The sequence below is a fragment of the Sorex araneus genome, chromosome 1 (genome assembly GCF_027595985.1).
Source record: "Sorex araneus isolate mSorAra2 chromosome 1, mSorAra2.pri, whole genome shotgun sequence".
Classification (NCBI taxonomy): Eukaryota; Metazoa; Chordata; class Mammalia; order Eulipotyphla; family Soricidae; genus Sorex; species Sorex araneus.
In genome coordinates, this window is record NC_073302.1 from 223001747 (window position 1) to 223021578 (window position 19832).

Sequence of the window (19832 nt, forward strand, 5' to 3'; positions counted from 1 at the left end):
CTCTGCCCATGCGGGTGGGATATTCTTGGTAGCTTTGCCAGGCTCTCTGAGAGGTATGTATATACTATCATCCCGTTGACCAATGATTTGCTCGAGTGGGCTCAATAATGTCTCCATTCATCCTAGCCTTGAGATTTTAGCAGACTCTCTTTACTTGTCCTTCCCAACAGTGCTGCATTAGAGGCTCTTCAGGGTCAGGGGAATGAGACCCATCATTGTTATTGTATTTGGCATATGAATATGCCACAGGGAGCTTGCCAGGCTCTCCCTTTCAGGCAGTAAACTCTCGGTGGCTTGCCAGGTTCTCCAAGAGGGAGAACTAGGCTATCAGATGTTTCGCAGTGGCTGTGTGCTTCTGGGAGCTTGGTTTTATAGTCTCTGGATGTTGGCCATTGATAGGTTTACATGGAGCTGGGACAGTTTCTGGGTGTGACTACCTAGCTACTGGAAAATGGGGAATCTGGGTGGAAGAGGCCCAGTCCCGATCCGAGCAGCCTTGGAAATCTCGGCCCCAGGTTTCACACACCTGGGTTCCTCTGCCGGTTCCTTCATGCTTGAGGCTTGTTTGAATGTGTGGAGAGTGGCCTTGAGCATGGCTGTGCCTGAGTTCTGGAAGTCTTCAACTGCCAGGGCTCTGCTCTGGGTGGGGATGGAAACTCAACCTGTCCCCTCAGAGGGGCCCCAGTGAACATAGCCAGACTTGGGGCAAGAGACTCTGCGTTGCTCTCTTCCGGGAGCTTGGTTTTTAATATTACACACAGAATTTAAGTTCTAAGTCTAATAATTCTTGACAGTCATTCCTTGTATCATCACCATAAAAATATGAAATATGAACTGCTTCCATCAATTACCTAGAAAGTTCCTTTCTACCCATCTTCAACTAAATAGCCTCATCTCCCAGACTCAAAAGCAATGATTTTCTGATTTTCATCACTATAGCTAGTTTGTTTTTATAGTATCTATAAACTTCATATACACAGAATGAACAGTATTAGTTCTTGTTTGCAGGATTTATTTTGTTCAAACAATTTTTTTTTCAAAAAGCACCACCTTGGCGGCACACAAGACTGCTAGTGTAATTCCTGATGTCTCTGGGATGGAGGGTGGGGGAAGCCTGCAGTGCCTTGGACTGGATAAAAGTCCTCACACATGCTCAGGTATATGGTTGATCCCTTGAACTATCTTCCCAGCCATCACTGTGACATTTTAAAGAGTCATTCATGTTGATCCATTATACCACAAAGCATATATTGCATTCAGTGTATGGATATGTGCAAAGTGTTTTTTCCATCCCTTTTGATAGACATTTGGTCTATCTCAATTCACAACTAATATAAAATAAAGCTGCCAAAATTAACTGTCTTTTTTGTGGATAGTTTTCTTTCTTTCTTTTCTTTTCTTTAGACAAACTATCTATGGAATTGTTGGGTTATGGGGATAATATATATTTAAGTATATAAGAAGCTGCCAAACTCTTCTCTAAGTTAGGCCTTATCATTTTAGACTTTCACTAGCAATGTATATGAGTTCCAGTTGTTCCACATCTCTGCCAGCAACCATTGTCCATCTTTTTAAATATTTTTGATCCTAGTAGGCATATCATGTATTTTTGGTTTTGTGGAGATATAAAGTATAACAAGATTTAGCAATTTTACAGACCATGCAATTTCTATGTAAAAACAATGCCCAGAATATTTCTATTTTTCTAGAAATTTTCCTTATGCTCCTTTTAGTTTGTTCTCTCCTTTTAGAGAGAACTACCTTTCGACCCCCTATCATCATAGATTAGTTATGCCTGTCCTGTTATTAAAATAGATGGAAGCACAGAGTGTTACTTTTCTACCTCTTTTTGAAATGTCACAAACTTAGGAACTTTGGCAAGAGACAATTATTCTCTTTCAATTTGCTTAGGTCAGAGATCTGGTACAGCATGGATGAATTCTCTGCTCCTTGTTTCTCAAGGCCCAAATCAAGGAGCTGGTTGAACAGAGGCTTTCTCTCATCTGCTGCTCATGTACTGGTTGGGGGCAAAACCATTTCTTTTCCCTAGTTCCCACATGGATTCCTCCATCTCTGAAACTCTCTCACTTTCCCTTCATCTTTGAATTTCTCTCGCTTTCCTTTTCTAAAGGCATATATGATTAATTGGGCCTCCAAGGACAATTCTGATAAACTTCATATTTTAAAGTCAGTGAAGGAGTAAGTGTATTTACAGGTGAAAAGTCCATTTTGCCAGGAAACATGAAATATTATAGACATAAAAACACATGGAAGTTTATGGGCCAAAGTTGTGGCAGAGAAATGTTGTCATCCATTTGCTGCACTAATATAAATATCTATAAGATTCAAGCATATATTTGCCATTATCAGTAGTTTTAAACTTTTTTCTTGAGAAACAATCATTCTGTGAACAAATCATAGTTTCACAGTTTGTTTATCCACTCTCAGTTGACTGATGAATTTTTTTTTTTTTAGATTTTGGCTACTGGGAATAAGAATGCTATAAATATTCTTTTTACAGCCCTTCTGTTAGCATATGTTTGTATTTCACTTGTTAACTACCTGGACATATAATTGCTGAGTCATTGTGGTCACTTATATTTACTTTTATAAAACTGCCAAATAGTTCTCTAAGTTGCTTATGTCAGCTTTTACTTTCCTACCATCCACGTATGTGACTGATTTTCTCCATAGCATCCCTATATTTGCTGTTATCAGTCTTTTACTTTTTCGAAGCCCTTGGAGTGAGTATGAAATTGCACAGCATTGTGGTTAGAATTTGCACTTTCAGAAAAATAATGATGCTCAGCCACTTTTCTTGTATTAGTTTGATAAATGTCACTTTAGGTAAAATGTCATCTAAGTTTTGTGCCTATTTTGAAAATGAAGTGTTGAAACTGGAGAAATAGTATAGGAGTAAAGCACTTGGCCTTAAAATGTGACCAGCCCTAGGTTGTACCCTGGTACTACTACATGTGGCTTCCCAAGCACCACCAGGGGTCACTTCCTAACGAAGTCAAAAATTGCTCCTGAACCCTGCTGGGTGTAACACCCAAAGTCACCCCATAAATAGCCAAGTAAAATTACTGTGAATTTTTCAGCTATTAATTTATGTATTAGAATATAATTCTTCGCCAAATATTTATTGTGAATATTTTTCTACAGTCTGTGGTTTGCCAATTCATTTTCTCAACAATGTTTGCTTTTGTTCATTAAAGGTTTTTTCCCCAAATTTAGTCACCATGATTAACAAAGCTGTTTTTAACAGGTTTTCAGGCATACAACGTTCCTACCTCCAATTCCACCACCCCACAACTCCATCTATACAGCAATAACCCATTTCCCTTAAACAGAAAAAAAATTGATTTAGATCAAACCCAACTTATTAGAATTTTTGCTTAAGATGTTTTGTTTTAAGGATCCTACTGAAGGATTTCCATGTTACATTTCTTAAAAATACAAGCTATATGGTTATTGACTGTTTCTTCCTTTTTTTTTTAACCCACCTCCTTTTTTTTTTTACACCCCTTCCCAGTTCATTTGCCATCTGTCCTCTCTTTCCTCAGGTAAACTTAGTTCTATTTTCAATATCAACTGGTTAATTTTTTAAACTTCTTTTTTATTGGATACAAAGATTAAAGCATCCAATTCTTTTCTTTTACCTACTGACACATTTCATCTCCCATGGTCTTTTAATATTGTATGCCATGTATTCATAATACACAGATAATTAAAATATTTTAGAAAACCAGTAGTTTTATTTATTTTGTTTGGCTTTTGGATCATACATAGAATTGCTCATGAGACTATATTTGGTTGTGGGGATGGAATCCAGATTAAGCACATGCAAGACAAGTTCCATATCTGCATACTATCTGTAAGACCCAATTAAACATATTTTTTGCTTCAAGAGAAAAGACATTTTTCAAGGATTGCATTTTGTAATCAGAAATGGAGAGAGGAAAACTGAACAAAGTTGTGTTGGAACTGTGGAAGCATGGAAATCCATATTTTCACAAATGACAAAATCCATTTTGTCACTCTTAAAAGTTAAATCATCCACCAAAATTGCAAGAATTAGAAGAAATTCTATATGTTTGCTTTTAAAATCTTTTGTCTTCTTTTACCTGCCAACATCAAGAATTCCTCCTGGAAATGCCCTCCCTGCCCACTCCCCCCCCCAGCCCCTAATAAAGGCTTTGTATGAAAGTTTTGCATTTTATATATTTCTTCAGAAAGAGTTGCATTTTATGGTGAGATGGTGAATTGCGTATTATATCTTTTCCTTCATTCCCTTGTTTTCCTTATCCTTCTACTTTTAGTTTTACTACACTGCACGTAGCTTCACCAGCTTAATATGATCTGAGCAGTCAGCTCATATATGATGTCCTGAAAACACTCTGCCATATGCAAACAATTGTTTTTGGCAATTCAGAGGTTTCATGGCAAGACAGCATCTTTTTTGCCCTGCAAATAAAATATTTAGGTCAAAGTTAGAATTGTATGTGCATTTTTATGATGACATATTTCAACATAACAATTGTATATGGAAAAAAAGATCAATTTGATCCTTCTCTTGGCCATTTCTTCTCTGGGTCTCTTTTCTTAGCTTTATTGTTTTCTCTTTTATAGTACATTTTTCTACCTTGATGTATCTCTTAAGCATCTGTTTCTTCTCAATCATATTTTTATCTCAATAATAACCCTCTGGCCTCTTTGGACTATTCGTTTTTGCCCTTGCCTATGAACTTTGCCAGAGTGTGGTGGAAGGTTAACAGGTTCCATTTCTGGACTTCTCTTGGAGCCCTTTTTGGAAGTGCTAAAGAATACAAGGAGAATTCAATCTATCTGGGATCTACTAAATCTTTTGAGAATAGCTCCACACAGCTGTGCCTTCTACAAGCTCCCTTCTGTTTTCTCTGTGCCTGACTTCTTCATGATTCTGCAGAAGAGTGCATATCTTTTGCTCATGTGGGGGAAAATATCTTTGGGTTAATTAAACACTAGAAAATTTGTTAGTCTGACAATACTTATCCATTACATATAGAAATTTGCCTATTCCCTGAGTTTTCCACCTCTTCTCTTTTCTAGCCTCACTCCAGATTCATGCATGTGTCCATTACTCATTCTTACATGTGTTCATCAACAGTCAGGAATAACCAGAATTGATATCAGAGAATTCATTGCCCACAATTATTGAAATAACAGAGAAAAACATAGAAATGATGAAAATATTTTTGAAAATGGTGTGAGGGAGCTTCTAGCAGTAGCTGCTTGAGGAGTATTGGGTCATAGGGTCATTCCATTAACTCCCAATGATTCTATAACATAAGCCAAGAAATGTACTTAATTGTGACTTTTTATTGCAAGAGGCAGTAAAAAGCCAAAGTCACTGAAGCATAAAGATATTTTAGCAATGTATATAACTGAAAAGCTCAAAGGCAGGCTGTCTTCTGTAGCTAAATGTGGAGTTCAGATGCAGTTATGGTGCCACTGGTTTTTCTATAGCTTGCTTCTGATCAATTGAATGTTTACTTACTACTGGTTTGTTCACAGGCAGGCTCTCTCCTCAGACTCATAAGAAGGTTGCAGGAGCTCAAAAACTCTGTTTATCTTCTTAGTTTCACACCCATGGGTTGTCTTTGCAGTTAGCCATTTGATAGAAGGGTTAGCTGGATTCCAGCACACAAAACTGCATTGCCATTCCCAGAGCTCTGACACTCCTGGGAATTAACCTGGAGTTGACTCACAGTTAAGACTTGTGATCTGAGAGAAAAATCTCTTCAAACTGGATCAAACATTTTTTAATGTTATAAAAGTTTTCTTGTTAAAAAGGTACTTCTCTCTCTCTCTCTCTCTCTCTCTCTCTCTCTCTCTCTCTCTCTGTGTGTGTGTGTGTGTGTGGTTTCTTCTTTTGGCCTAAACTAGTTCAATTCTAATATATGGTACATTCTGCTGGGACTTTCCTAAAGAGCATGTGTGCTAGTTGGGTTCTGTGCCCACTGCTGATCATTCTCTGTGGGACTATGATATGTAATTGGCCTCAACCTAAATTGCTGTGGTCCGCTTTTCTTTAGACAGGTTAACCCCACTTGACTACAGTGATTGAGCATGAAGGAAGAGGAAAAAATACTGGGAACTAAGTTAAACTTGTCATGAAATAGTGAAATAGAGCATTCAAAGCAAAAAAAATAATATCAGATGTTCAGGGCATTGCTATTTTGAATATAGTTTTATTACCCAGTAGCCTCAACTAGGGAGTAGAGTGGGGGATGAGATATTAGTTCCTTGTGGTCCAGCACAGATAACTTCAGAGGTATTTTGGATCAAAGGTAGATCCGCTCTGCTATTAACTCACCACGATATTCTATGAACACTTTTCCTCAGTTAGGGTATTATAGCTTTACTATGGAATAACAGCTATTTCAAGGCACTGGCAAAGGAAAACATGACCCATGGCCAAGGCAGACAAAGCCTCAAGCTGCTTTAAACAATAAGTCCACCCATAGGCTACATGCTTTTCTTCCCCCCCTTGTCTGATACCCCCCTGAAGTTCAGTTGGCAAGTCAGCCTCTATGTAGAACAGTGGAGCCTCAGGTCAGACTGCATCTAGTGATTTCAGCTTTACTGTGGGCTGAAATTCCATCTGTCAAGAAGATTTTGCAGTCAGCCATTTGATAGTGGAAGGGTTTGTCCATGAAACTAGATTTCCTGCCTATCTGGAAAGAGGAGCACCCCAGGAGATCTGACATGCTCTGTGAAAATTAGAGTTAGTCTGTGCTATTCCCTGTTATGTCTTTGTGGGACTTAATATTTTTCAGCACTTGAGGATTCTCTCTTCTCTCTCTCTCTCTCTCTCGCTCGCTCTTTCACACACACTGTAGAATTTCTCTATTTTTTAAATTAAAAACTTCAGTAACTGGGCTGGAGTGATAGCATAGTGGGTAGGGCATTTACCTTGCACGCGGCTGACCCAGGTTCGATTCCCAGCATCCCATATGGTCCCCAAGCATCGCCAGGAGTAATTCCTGAGTGTAGAGCCAGGAGTAACCCCTGTGCATCATTGGGTGTGACCCGAAGAGAAAAAAGAAAAAGAAAAAAAAAGAACTTCAGTAACTTTATAGCAAGAGACTAATCAACATCAAGCTATTTACTTCCTTGCAAAACAATTTCCTTTCTGTTAATGCAAACACATGCATTTTTACTTAGTTGTAATTAGTGTAAATATTCTTTTTTTGTTGTTGTTGTTCAAGAAAGGTTTTCTTTATCTTGGCATTCAGATTTGTTTTCAAAGCAGAAGCAAATGAGAGTGAGAAGAACCCTTCATTGGAGAGTGTGGGGCTGTATGGGTCCATATTTTCAGAACTAAAGAAACCATAAAAGACCAGAGTCTCCCCTTATCTCTGAAGACCAAGGTTTATCCTGAGAGTCTCACTGGAGCAGTTTCACAAGCATCAAAGAGCCTCTAATGGAAGAATGAAACCCCAGCTCCCTTGATGGCTTTTGGTGTGGGAAGAAAGAGGAACCCAGCAGCCCTGGGACAGTCCTCAGCAACGTTCCCCTCAAGATTTTTTTTTTTTAAGTGTGATCGCTCACAGATACTTTCCAGTCTATGAAAGCACAAATTTGCTTTTTTTTTTTCCAAGTCAAGGAAATAGTGAAGAGAGGTTTAATTAAAAACACCAACTATTTGCACAGCTGTCCCGAAGTTTGTGGCTTGTGGACATTTTGCTCCAAATCCTTCTGCCTAAGACCTTCGAGCGATTCAGACATTCGCTGGGGCCCTGCAGCGGGGCAGTGCCAGGCCTGGCTTTCTGCATGGCTTGCAGGGGCAGGCTGGCCCCTGAGAAGCTACTGGCAGCCACACAGTTCTGAGCACACCTGACTGGATAAAGCAAAAAGAGCAGAATTTCGAGACCCACAAGTTCACTTCTTGTGTCTGAGGCACTCTGAGGCCTTGAAAACTACCATTCAGAGTTTGTGAAATTTCCCTAAGGGCGGGGAGTAAAGGAAGAGGATCAGGCACAGCCTTCCTTTTTGGAACCTCGCTCGACCCGCCACCACGTCGCCTTCCCGGGGCTGGGGGGTGAATGGTGGTGATGGTGGGATCTGGTGGTGGCGGGGCTTCCTTGGACGCCTTCCCCTCGAGGTCCCCAGCCACCTCCGCGGAGATGGTGACATGTGGGACGGGGGTAGGGGGGCCTCTGCAGCTGCAGGGGCGGGGTAGCCCTACGGATCGATGTCTCGGCACAAAGCGGCGGGTCTCGCAGCAATGCCCAGGAGAGGATGAACCGAGCCCACCCCGGGACTGTTTCCCCGCGTACGGAGCGGCGCGTCGGGCCGCCCCAGGTGCCAACTAGCCCACCTGGCCTTTAGGCGACCGCCAGGGACCGTGCGGGTTCCCCAGCCGCCGATCGGCGGTGCGGGGCCGGACCCCTCCCCCCTCCCGCCTCCACTCCAGAGCTGGGCGGCTGGAGCGGCTGTCTGGGCAGTGACCCCCGCGCCCCCCGCGCCCGCGCCTCGCCGGCCGCCGCGGCACCCGCCCGCCCCGCGCGCGCTCACGCCATGGCCAGCCCCGCGCCCTTGGTGGCTTCCATCAGCCACCAAATGGTGGCCCTGCAGACCCTGCAGCTGGTGCAGCAGGAGTGGGGCTGGGGCGACGGGCCGGGCGCTCTCGTGAGCCCCTGCGATCCCGACCCCTTGCCGGCCACCCCCGCGCGTCGCGCAGGCCCCGGGCGCACCCGGCCGGCACCCCGGCGCCAGGAGGGAGGCGCGGGCCGGGGGGGCCGGGGTGGGGGAGCCGGGGTGCAGGCGAGCTCCCTTGACGTGGAGGGGGCGCGCGGGGCCGAGGGGGGCGCGGAGCTGCTCCCCTTCCCCCGCGGCCGGGTGCCCTGCACCCTGGCCCGGATGGCGATGCGCAGCGCGCTGGCACGCGTGGTGGCCTCGACCTCGGAGCTGGTCAGCGTGGAGCAGACCCTGCTGGGCCCCCTGCAGCAGGAGCGGCCCTTCCCCATCCATCTGAAGGTGAGTGTGGCGTCCAGCACACCCTGGGCGCCAGGGGCCCGCCCAGGCAGGGAGGGGGGCCGGGCTGGAGGTCGGGTGTGACTCGAGCACGGAGAAGTGGTTGCCCACAGTTACTCTGTACCGAGAAAGGAACTTGACATCCGGGCCCGCATTTGAGGCCAACCTGGCAGGGGACAAAGAGATCAGGAAGCCTTTCCACAGCCTCCAAGGAGCTTCTTTCCCCTCCGAAATCTGCTCCCTGCACTCCCTGAGGCCCTGTCCCAAGTGAAGCCCGGGAGAGGAGGACCACTCCCTTCTCCCGCTCCAAATAACAAACCCTCAGTAACCAGACCCTAAATAACCACCTCAGTTCCTTCTACCTTCTGTTTTTTTGCTTTGGCGGGTTGAGGGGTGTGGGAGTAGGGGGGAAGAACCTGCATTTATTTAGAGCACCTTTACAATTATGAACTGCAGTTATTTCTGCATAATTACAGTTTGCCACAGAGCCTACCAGAGTCCTCTAAATGTTACTACATCCTCAAGTCTCTTAGTGGGGTGAAACTGAGGTGAGTCTTGGGGGTGGAAGGATCATTACTCTGCCGAACTCGGGTCAAGATCCCCCCCACCCCCCATGTGGCTCATATGTGCAGGCACAGTTCAGGGTGACCAGCTGTGTTCCAGACTATTGGTGTGGTGGGAATGTGGGGATCTGCGCTTTCGTCTGGGTCTCGCTCATGACTAACCTAGTAGGTCTCAGGTCAGAAGTCATTCCGAGACCTTCTGTATGCACGGGGCATTGTCTTTCTCCTTCCTCTTGAGGGTCTAATTCTGGCAGTGTAGGAGAGGTGAGAAAGAAAATTTAGAGCACTTAGAGTTGCTTTTTTCCTTTTTAGAAAGTAAAATAATTTTATTAAGAGAAAGACAGAGGGACAGAGGGACAGTCAGTCTCATAAAAGAAGAGGAAGAAAAAGCATGCATCCCAAACTAGATGTATGCCTCCAAGCCAAGGTTTGGGGAGAAATGGCTATCATCAGGTTGCTAGAAAAGGTTTATTTAAAAATGTTACTATTTACTATAAAGCATACTATAAAGTTACTGTATACTATAAAAGGTTTACCTAAAACCTTTGCAGATCTTCAAAGTATATCATAATATCCTGGAATAAGTTACGATGCTTGGATTTCTCAGCCAAATACTATCGACATTTTTGACCTTCTGGACTATGTATGCATTGTGGGACATTTCACAGTCCCCGTGGCTACCACCTACACAATGCTGACAGAAGACCCGGTCCCCAAGTTGATACACCAAATATTGCAGGATATGTGGCCGGGAAGAGGACCAGCTCCAGGTTCAAAGCACTGCTACATTCCCCTTGGAAATTTATAAATGAAGTTTTTTTTTGGTAGCACCAAAAATTAAAAGTACTACCAGATGTACTATGGCAAAGCTCTGATTGTAATATACATCCTCATTTCAGACGTGCTTTTGAATGTGAAAATATGTTCATCTCAGAACCGGTGGAATTTGAAGTGTTATATGATATTAGAAGTATATACATGGATAAGATAGCAAAAGGAGAGAGTGCTCAATTTTACCTAAGCTGATCCTAGAGGGTTTCTTGGAAAAGGTTATTGATACATATATATTTAAAGTTTACTCTTCATGCATGAAAGGGAAAACCATTTCAGGGAAGTTGTGTTCAAGATGCAGAAGCAATAAAAGGACTCAGGACTTTGGAGGGACCGAAATTAGTTTACTATAGCAAAATGCAAACAACAACAACAACAACAACAAATGGTATAGTAGAGGTAAGCGGGGAGATTAGTATCTCGGGCTGTCTTGCACACCCAAGGCAGGAACGGTAGATGAGGCTGGAGTTTGGGAATCCGACCAAAGGGGCTGTCTCCAGCTTGAAGCAATGACACCCTTGGCCCTGGAAGTACACCCTACAGATCAGCCCATTTGAGTTTAGTCTACTGCCTACTAACTTCTACTTGGTGATCCTTTCAATTGTATCTACCTGACTTCATCCTATGTTTTCTACCTCCATCCAAATATCTTACAGCTTTTCTGAGAAAATGGAGGCCAGGAGTATATTTCTTTCTGAGGTTTAAGACTGTATCACCACTTTTTTTATCATCACTTACACCACTTGTTTTATCATTTGCAAATTCTTTCTCTTTAAGTCAGTCTTTCCTCTGTGCCTGGACTTAATCAATCCCCCACTCCCTACTCTGCTGGTTCCTGGCAATTCCTCTCAGTTCATAAACACAACAAAACTTCTTTCTCTCCTCACTCCTTAAGCCTTACTTCCCTATTAGGATCAAGACCCCTGGATGTGTACTCATTGAGAAGAGGTCTGGGGTGATAGTCCAAAGTGATGCAGGACATGCAAGTCCCAGCATCTCGTGGTCCCCTGAACACCTCTGAGTTTGATCCTGGTGGCTCCTAGCATTGCTATGTCCAAGAAAAACTGCACAATAGGTCAAAGCATTGAACCTTTAGGCCTGCACAGCTGGATCAAGGGGCCCCTGAGCCTTCTGAGCATCACTCTTACCTTCCCCCCTCAAAAATTAAATGAAAACATTTAAAAAGAAGATGGGTACTCAATTATTTATTTTACTATCAAAGTCATCTGCAGGCAAGAAATGAGTTTCAAGTTTCCTCAAAACAGTCAATATTTTCAGAATAGAGAGAACCAGGGAAAGTTTCTTGGGATGATTTATCTGTGGGCCATCACCTAGGAATTTTTCTTGGTTTGCTGTTTAGAAAAAATGTAGTGTCTACATTTGATTTGTAGAATAATGATTTTAAAGAATTTAGAGGCAGAATTTAAAGAATTTGGGGAAGCACTAATTATTAGACTTAGTTTCAATACTGGTGCTAATTAAAACACTTGGAGAGGCTAACTAGATAATATAGCTAGTAGCTGTTTGCATTACCATCTTGGGTTTAATCCTAAGCACCTTATATGGCAATCCCTATCAGGAATGATCTCTGAGCAGAGAGCTAGGAGTAAGTCCTGAACACTGCTGGGTAGAGCCCCTAAACCCAAACCCAACCCAACCCAAAACAAAACAACAACAAAAAAAACACTTGGGATGAATGTTTTCTGTTTTTTATTAAATTGAGAATCTGAGATGTGATTTTAGAGACCAGAATGATTTCACAAAGATTTGTGCTAATGGAAATAACATGTGTCACATAGAAGTGTCTGGGAAGTTCCGTTGCGTAGTATTACATGCTGTATCGAGAGAGCAACTACGCTTGTGACTCAGATGATAGCCATTAGGTCCCTGAGGTGACACATGACAACAATCATGTCTCCATAGAACATTTAAACGACATTCTATCACTTCTTCCCATAGATCCTTGGGCAAGAATTTAGCCTTCCTGTGCCTCTATCTCCTCCCCGTAACATGCAAAAAGTGGGATATTGCCTTTTAGATTGAGAAATTTTTTTTTTTCTTTTTTTGGTTTTGGCCCACACCCAGCTCGTAGTGTGCTTTGGAATCACTACGGTGGTGCTTGGGGGACCATATGGGGTGCTGAGAATCGCACTCAGTCTGGGATCAGCCATGTGTAAGTTGTGCAAACACCCTACCCACTGTATTGTTGCTCTGGTCCCTAGACATTTTAACTACAAATGTATTCCCTTAGCACTGTTCTAAAGCATTACAATTGCTCCAGAACTCGTTGGGTAGAATACATTTGTTATATCATCATGCATACTAAGTCAATGCAATTCAGCAAAGATTTTTCATAGCTCATTTCTTAACAGCATAATCAAGTTGAACGTTTCTGGACTCAGCGGTCAGACTACAAAAATGGTTTTAGTAACTACCAATATATTACAAAGAATTACGGGAGTTAAACTGAACTTAATAATTATGTGGACATAACTTAGTTACTGGCTCCCCATGGTAAATCTCAATACCTTTGATCTGTTATTATATTTATTACTATTATATATTAGCAGGTGATGCCTGCTAATATATGGATTCTGATTGACTGTTTTTATTGTGGATTCTTTTCCTGATATTGATAGATTTGACCTATGAATTCTGCTTTTTTCTAAAGATATTGACAACAGCATGGTTAGAAAGAGTCAAAGATCACCATAGTCTCAGCCTGCTGACTGAGGCAGATGCTGCATTGTGTGACTCACTGTGTGAGCACCAGAAGTCAAGGAAGTCATCTCCTGGGAACCCTCACCACAGGGAGGCAAAGCTCCCTCCTCTCAGTGCTCATGAGTATTTCATAGCATTTTGCTCTGAATAAACCCACACTTAATGTTCTTTTGAACATTTAGATTAATAAAACACATGTGAAAAACATACAGTGAGCTACTTCAAGGTATTGACTAGATCTTGTTAAATTTGGTGGGGGTCATGGAATGAACCAAGTGACAAATGTTTATTAGAGGAGGAAACTGAGGCTCAGAGGAGTTGAAGAGTTTGCTAAATGCCCCACCGCTTAGAAGTGATGGCCTTACTCTTCCTACTATATCACAACACTTGCTCCCAGGGATGTTGTGAACATCACGCTTAAGTAAAGCTCGTGACAGCAAACTCTAGTTAGTCCTGTGCTCCTCACCACCATACATGGGCATGTCTCCACTTGGATTGACTGAATAAATGCGACGGCTGGAAGGCTTAAACCACAAGCATTTATTTTCTCACTAGTGGAGGTTGAGAAGCCCAAGATTAAGGTGCCAGCAAATTTGGTTTCTGGTAAGGGCTCTTTCTAGCTTCAGATTGGCACCTTCTGATTCTGTCCTCATATGGCCTTTTCTCCATGTTTGTAGAGGAAGGAAGATCTCCAATGTCTCTTCTTGCAAGGACCCAAATCCCGTTGGATTAGGTCACTACCCTTATGACATCATTAAACCTTAATCCACGCTCATAAGGGCCTTATATTGGATTCCTTTACCCAGTTACAATGGGAGCATTTGGAGGTTTCTCTCCATGCTAACAAGCACGTCTTTGATGCTAGCAGCGTGTCTGAGAATTCATCTTAGTTCTGACTCTTCTAGGAGATGACACCAGGTTCCATAGGTTATGGCCTCAGACTCTCATGACACACCACTGAAAGCTCAAGCCTTTTCTTCTGATCAACCCAATATAGATAGGAGACTCCTTCCTACTCTGTTTTAATTAGTTTCCTAGAATGGCTCACAGAACTCAAGAAACCTATATATTTACTAGAGAATGAATATATTTTAGAGAATATTACTCAGGATTCATTATGTCGAAGATATGCTTAGGGCAAAGGATGGGGAAAATTGTGAATTATGCATGTCCGTTCCAGGCATGCCATTCTCCCTAGATCTTCATATGTTCACCAACTCAGAAGCTCTATAAAAGCCCTCCTTTTGAGTTTTTATAGAGACTTTCTTAGTCATAAATGGGCAAGTCATTGACTATTTTGCCAAAATAACAATGAACTCAACCTCCAATTCCTCCCCACTCCATGGAAATCAGGGGGTAGGACTCAAAAAAATCACCTCACAGCCTCAGTTTTTCCTCTTAACATAATAAGAGATAAATTGATTACTTTCAAGAGGGGAAAACTCAGAGCTTTGGGGACATTTGATCCGAGAATTTTAAATGGATGCCAGATATATAAACATACATTGGTCATCTGGATGACTAATAAATCATTTCAATAAATCACCACACTGCAAGACTGCAAGACCTTTCTCCAAATATAGTCAACATTGATGGTTAGGTTTCCAACATAGACATTTTAAAAATAAAATTTTACTGATTTAGCTTTGTTTTGCTGTATCACAAAATTTCCATAGAACAACCTCACTTCTGCATGTGCACAAGTCTTACTATGCCCATCACAAAGTTCTAGTGCCATCACTGTCAAATGGTTCCCCTTATGATTTCTTCAACCCCCTTCCCCTCTAGTAGGAGTTTTAAAACATTTAAAGTTTCCAAGAGTTCTTTTCTGAAGCAAGTTTGATAGAAACTCTGGTTGATGCAGACTTTTGGAGGCAGAAGAACTTTGCTGTCGTTGCAGATTAAACTTGGTGTGAGCTCACCTGTTTCAGTGATCTAATTCTGGTACCAATTGTTCCATCACATTCAATAGTCCTTGCTGGTTTTACCATTTTTTAGAGCAAAAGCATCAGTTATAAAACTGTTGACTTTGGCTTCTTAATGATCCCTAATGCTTTTGAAAATTGCAAGTGTGAATACTGGGTTGTTCAGAAGACTTTGATGATGAATGATTTCCCCCCATTAACTTTAGTTGGGAAGCCTGTGCCTAAAAAATTGAAAATTGTGTAATTAAAATTACTAATATGCCTTTAAAATACTCTGGGTTATATGACCAGTAGGCATTGCCAGGGAATTACACTTTATTTGGGACAAAATTGTGCTCTCTGTTAGAAAAAGGCCCAGTGACTGCTCTAGAAGAAACCCAGCCATAGCTTTGTCAAACTTTATAATGTAAATGGTATAAAAATCTTAGAAACTTCTGAAATGAAAGATTAGTGAAAGATATTACAGAAAGGTTCCAAAATAAAACTTCTTATGTTTGAAATCTTGGTTGGATTTTATTTTGCTATTTTGGGACTTGCTTTGTGAACACATCTGAATCAAGTGTCTGTATCCAGACAAAGTGCTTTTCACTGAACTTTTCTAATGAAAATGGTACCATACCCAACGCAAACCCATAAGGAATAGTAGTTACTTTTGAGTGTTTACATGGAGTCTACCACAAGTGAAAAATGTTTAATTTCCTGTGACTGTGGACCATAGACATTTTTATGGTTACTGTCAGATACTTTGGTTCTTCATTGGGTGTCTTATTGTTGTATAGTCATGTAACTATTTGAGTTTGACCTTAGGTTCAGGTAACTTTGTAACTGCTGTGAGCAATTATGAGTTATAGTTCAAAGCCAGAAGCTAATGACCCAAGTGAAGGTAGGGGCAGTTTGTATATAGTATAGTTACATATGATAGCATATATAACCTGATAGCACAATTCACAGCATCCCTCTAAAACAGAGAAATTACTTTTCCATTTATGTATTCATTAAATGTGGGGCTTATCATTGACCTAGGACGGAAATTTATGTTCTTTTGTAGGACCTTATATTGGGCAATCTTAGGATAAAGAGAGAGAGAATGAAAGAAAGAAAGAAAGAAAGAAAGAAAGAAAGAAAGAAAGAAAGAAAGAAAGAAAGAAAGAAAGAAAGAAAGAAGGAAAGAAGGAAAGAAAGAAAGAAAGAAAGAGAGAAAGAAAGAGAGAAAGAGAGAGAAAGAAAAAGAAAGAGAGAGAAAGAGAAAGAGAGAAAGAAAAAGAGAAAAGAAAGAACACAGTGTGCTGATTAGACTGAAGTTCACTAAAGCCTAGCCCCTTCACAAAAATCTGAGACAAAGCCCTCTTTTTCTTGGTTTTTGGGCTATATCTGATTGTGCTCAGGACTTACTCCTGCGTCTGTGCTCAGGGATCACTTCTGATTTTGCTCAGGCAACTGTAGTGGTGCCCTGCATAAAATCAAGTTCAGCTGTGTGCCAGGCAAACACCATGCCTGCTGTACTATCTCTCTGGTCCCCAAGCCCTTTGCCTTTTCTTTCTTTAATGCTATCTCTAGGGCACACAACCAATTTAGAGAGTGTGAGACGGGGTACGGGGAGAAGAGAAGAAGCAAGTTTGTGGAGGCCATTATAAGAAAGAATAGTCAAAGATGTGACTGCTTTGAGAAGAAAGAATATTTTAAAGTCAACAATTAAGAAAATGTGAACTAATTTATAGTTTGGATAGATTTTAGAAGTGACCTTGAAGGTGATGTAGGGAAAAGGAATCTAAAACTTTCCTTGTGGAACCCAGCGGCTTTTGGCAGAAATGCATCCGGACTTTGCATTAGGTTACTGGCACCAGGCCATCCCAGGTGGGAGAAGGTGTTGTCCCTCCACCTATTCCCCCTTGAAGCCCATGGCCACCATCTTCTAGAGCCCACTGGACAGTCAGGTACAGGCCAGCAGTGACGAGACACATGAGGCCTCATGGAATAGGGGTGGAGCCACTCCTTCTTCTCCCCTGCCCCATAAGACCCCGAGATGTCGCCTACAGATGGCCCCTCTGCCTGTGTCTTAAGCTCCTTAACGGTCATGATCCCAGAGACACACAAATGAATCTCAGAACCCAGCTGCTTTTGGCAGAAATCTCTCCAGACTTGCTTATTAAAATTTCAGAATTCCAAGATTGCGCAGCTGCGATAGTGGCCGTGCCACATCGTATGCTATTCATAACCAGCAATAGAAAACAAATTGTCAAATGTTGTCTTTTCGGCAGGTCCGAGCATTAGGGGGAAATTCCAAGTAATAATGGTGGAACTGGTGTTGAAATATTGAATGTAATCAAAGTAGAGAGAGAGTAATGTGGAAATTCCAGCTTCCTTCCGCACCTCGAGCAGAGCTCCCAGCGGCCGAAGACCACTGGAGCCTAGCTACAGTCATGCTCGAGACCCCTCTCCACATGTTCAAACGGGCCTCATGCATGAAGGTACCGGCAGAGGAACCCAGGTGTGTGTAATCCCATCAACGGCCAACATCCAGAGACTTAAAGGCGAGCTCCCAGAAGCGTGTGGCCACTTCTTGGCCATGTGATATCTTGTAGTCTACTTCTCCCTCTGGGAGAAATTGGCAAGCTTCTGAGAGTTTCCTGCCCACATGGGACAGCCTTGCAAGCTTCCCATGGTGTATTCATATGCTAAATGCAGTAACAAGCTGGATCTCATTCCCCTGACCCTGAAAGAGCCTCCAATGAGACATCATTGGGAGGGCCAAGTCGAGAGAGACTTTTAAGATCTCAGGGAAAGGACGAATGGAGAGTTTACTGAGCCCACTTGAGAAATCAATGATTAACAGAATTTTGTGATTGTGATCATGACAAGTAGGGGGAGGGGTGGGATGGAGGGTATACTGCGGATTTTGGTGGTAGAAAATATGCACTGGTGAAGGGATGGGTGTTTGATCATTGTATGACTGAGACTTAAACCCGAAAGCTTTGAACTGTTCTCACGGTGTTTCAATAAATAAATTTATAACCCCTCCCCCCAAAAAATAACCTTTCCTTGTGGATTGTTTAAAACCTATTTGCATTTTATGTTTTTTGGGTCACACCTGATGGTGCACAGGGGTTACTCCTGGCTCTGCACTCAGGAACCACCCCTGGTGGTGCTCAGGGGACCATATGGGATGCTGGAAATTGAACCCGGGTCAGCCGCATGCAAGGCAAATGCCCTACCCACTGTGCTATTGCTCCAGCCCCCCATTTGCATTTTAGAGCTTGTAAATTATATACTAAATTTTAGACTTCGTTATTTATGGTATTCATTTCAGAAAACAATCTTTGAAGCTAACTCTTGTTGCCAGAAAACTTGCTTTCAAATCTTTAGTTTTGATGGAATATATATTTTCAGTAATAAAGTAAAAGAGGGCCTATATTTTCTACCCTTTTTTGGATTTTGCAGGTGAATTTTCAGTTGTTCAAGGATTCCAGATGTGTACATTGCTAGTAAACACAATGGATAATGCAGAACAGTTTGCATGCGGCAATTTTCTAAGACCTGCCTTGGGTTCAGCAGGAAAGGAAAGAGCAGAGAAGGGGAGCCTCCAACCAGGAGGCTTCTGATTAGCTAGAGGCTGTCTCTCCAGGAAGCATGGACGGTTCCATGCTTTGAATATCTTCCAGATGTCCAAACCCTCCCTATTATGTTGCAGGGAAGAAGGATGGGCCAGCAGGCCAGTCTTCAATTTGGATGTGACCAGAGCCAATCTGAGCTGCGCAACACCATAGTTCTCAGTTCACTTCAATAAAACTAGTGTGAATGTGGCCAAGAAGAAACATGAAGCAATTCACTTGTAGGCATTTTTATTCTATCCCCAAAATTGGTTTGGGGTCTGTCCAGTTTGCTTCCACGGTGCCTGGGTTCATCCTGCAGAGGCATGTATGGCTCCCAAGCTCCTGTTCACCAGACTGTCTGTCCCCCACGCAGGAGGCACACTCTGTTCTCTGAGTCACCACGGCACCTGGCCCTGTTTCTGATATGGGGTAGGTTTTTGATAAACATTTGAATTTTGAAAGAGAGGTTACAGTTATGTCTCACTTAGCAGCTGTCAACAAGGGATTGCATACAGTGGTCTCAATAGGCTATGCCACATAACCTACATGTGTAATAGGATTATACCATACCACTTTTGTTTGTATAATTACACTCTGTGACATTCCCACGATGACATAATTGCTTTGATTTCTCAGAATCTATTGCAATTGTTAAATAACACATGATTGAATTCTAGTTCTGACACTCATGGGTTGTACAATTGAAGAATGTCATTTACTCTCTCCAAGCCATATTTGTTTTTATCTAAGGTTGACTATTGTGAGGGTCAAGTAACAAGTTGTATTAAGGCCTGGGATATGTGCTCCGGTTCCTGATTTGCTGTTTTACTGTCATGCTAGGTAGTCCCCAACACTTAACTGTGGCATTTACGGCCATGCTAGTTTCTGCCCTGTTCACAATACAAATTTAAAGTTGTTCTTCATAGGCTGACTTTCTTCCAGTCAGAAATCCTACTTGACTTTAGCCAGCCCTTCCCAACTTCTAATTACAGAAACTTTTTTTTCACTATGAGTAAAATACTGCTTTCTGCAAACTTTCCATCTTATAGCTTCTACACTGACCTACCCACCAACCAGTTCTCTGATGACTTCTCTAAACTGCCTATTCCTCCTGCAAACCAGTATCAATCTGATAACTTCAAGTAGTCAAAAAAATTGTTTTTTCACTATAGTAAAAATAT

General features: G+C 42.1%; 1 protein-coding gene across 1 annotated transcript in view; it reads left to right on the plus strand.

Moving 5' to 3' along the window:
- The first annotated feature begins 8174 nt into the window (after positions 1 to 8174).
- Positions 8175 to 19832, plus strand: part of DLEU7 (deleted in lymphocytic leukemia 7) — a 33808-nt gene continuing 22150 nt past the window's right edge. The window contains exon 1 of the mRNA XM_004604609.2: positions 8175 to 9024. Coding sequence (XP_004604666.2) covers positions 8566 to 9024 — 459 coding nt within the window. The 5' untranslated portion in view covers positions 8175 to 8565. The remainder of the gene's footprint in view (positions 9025 to 19832) is intronic.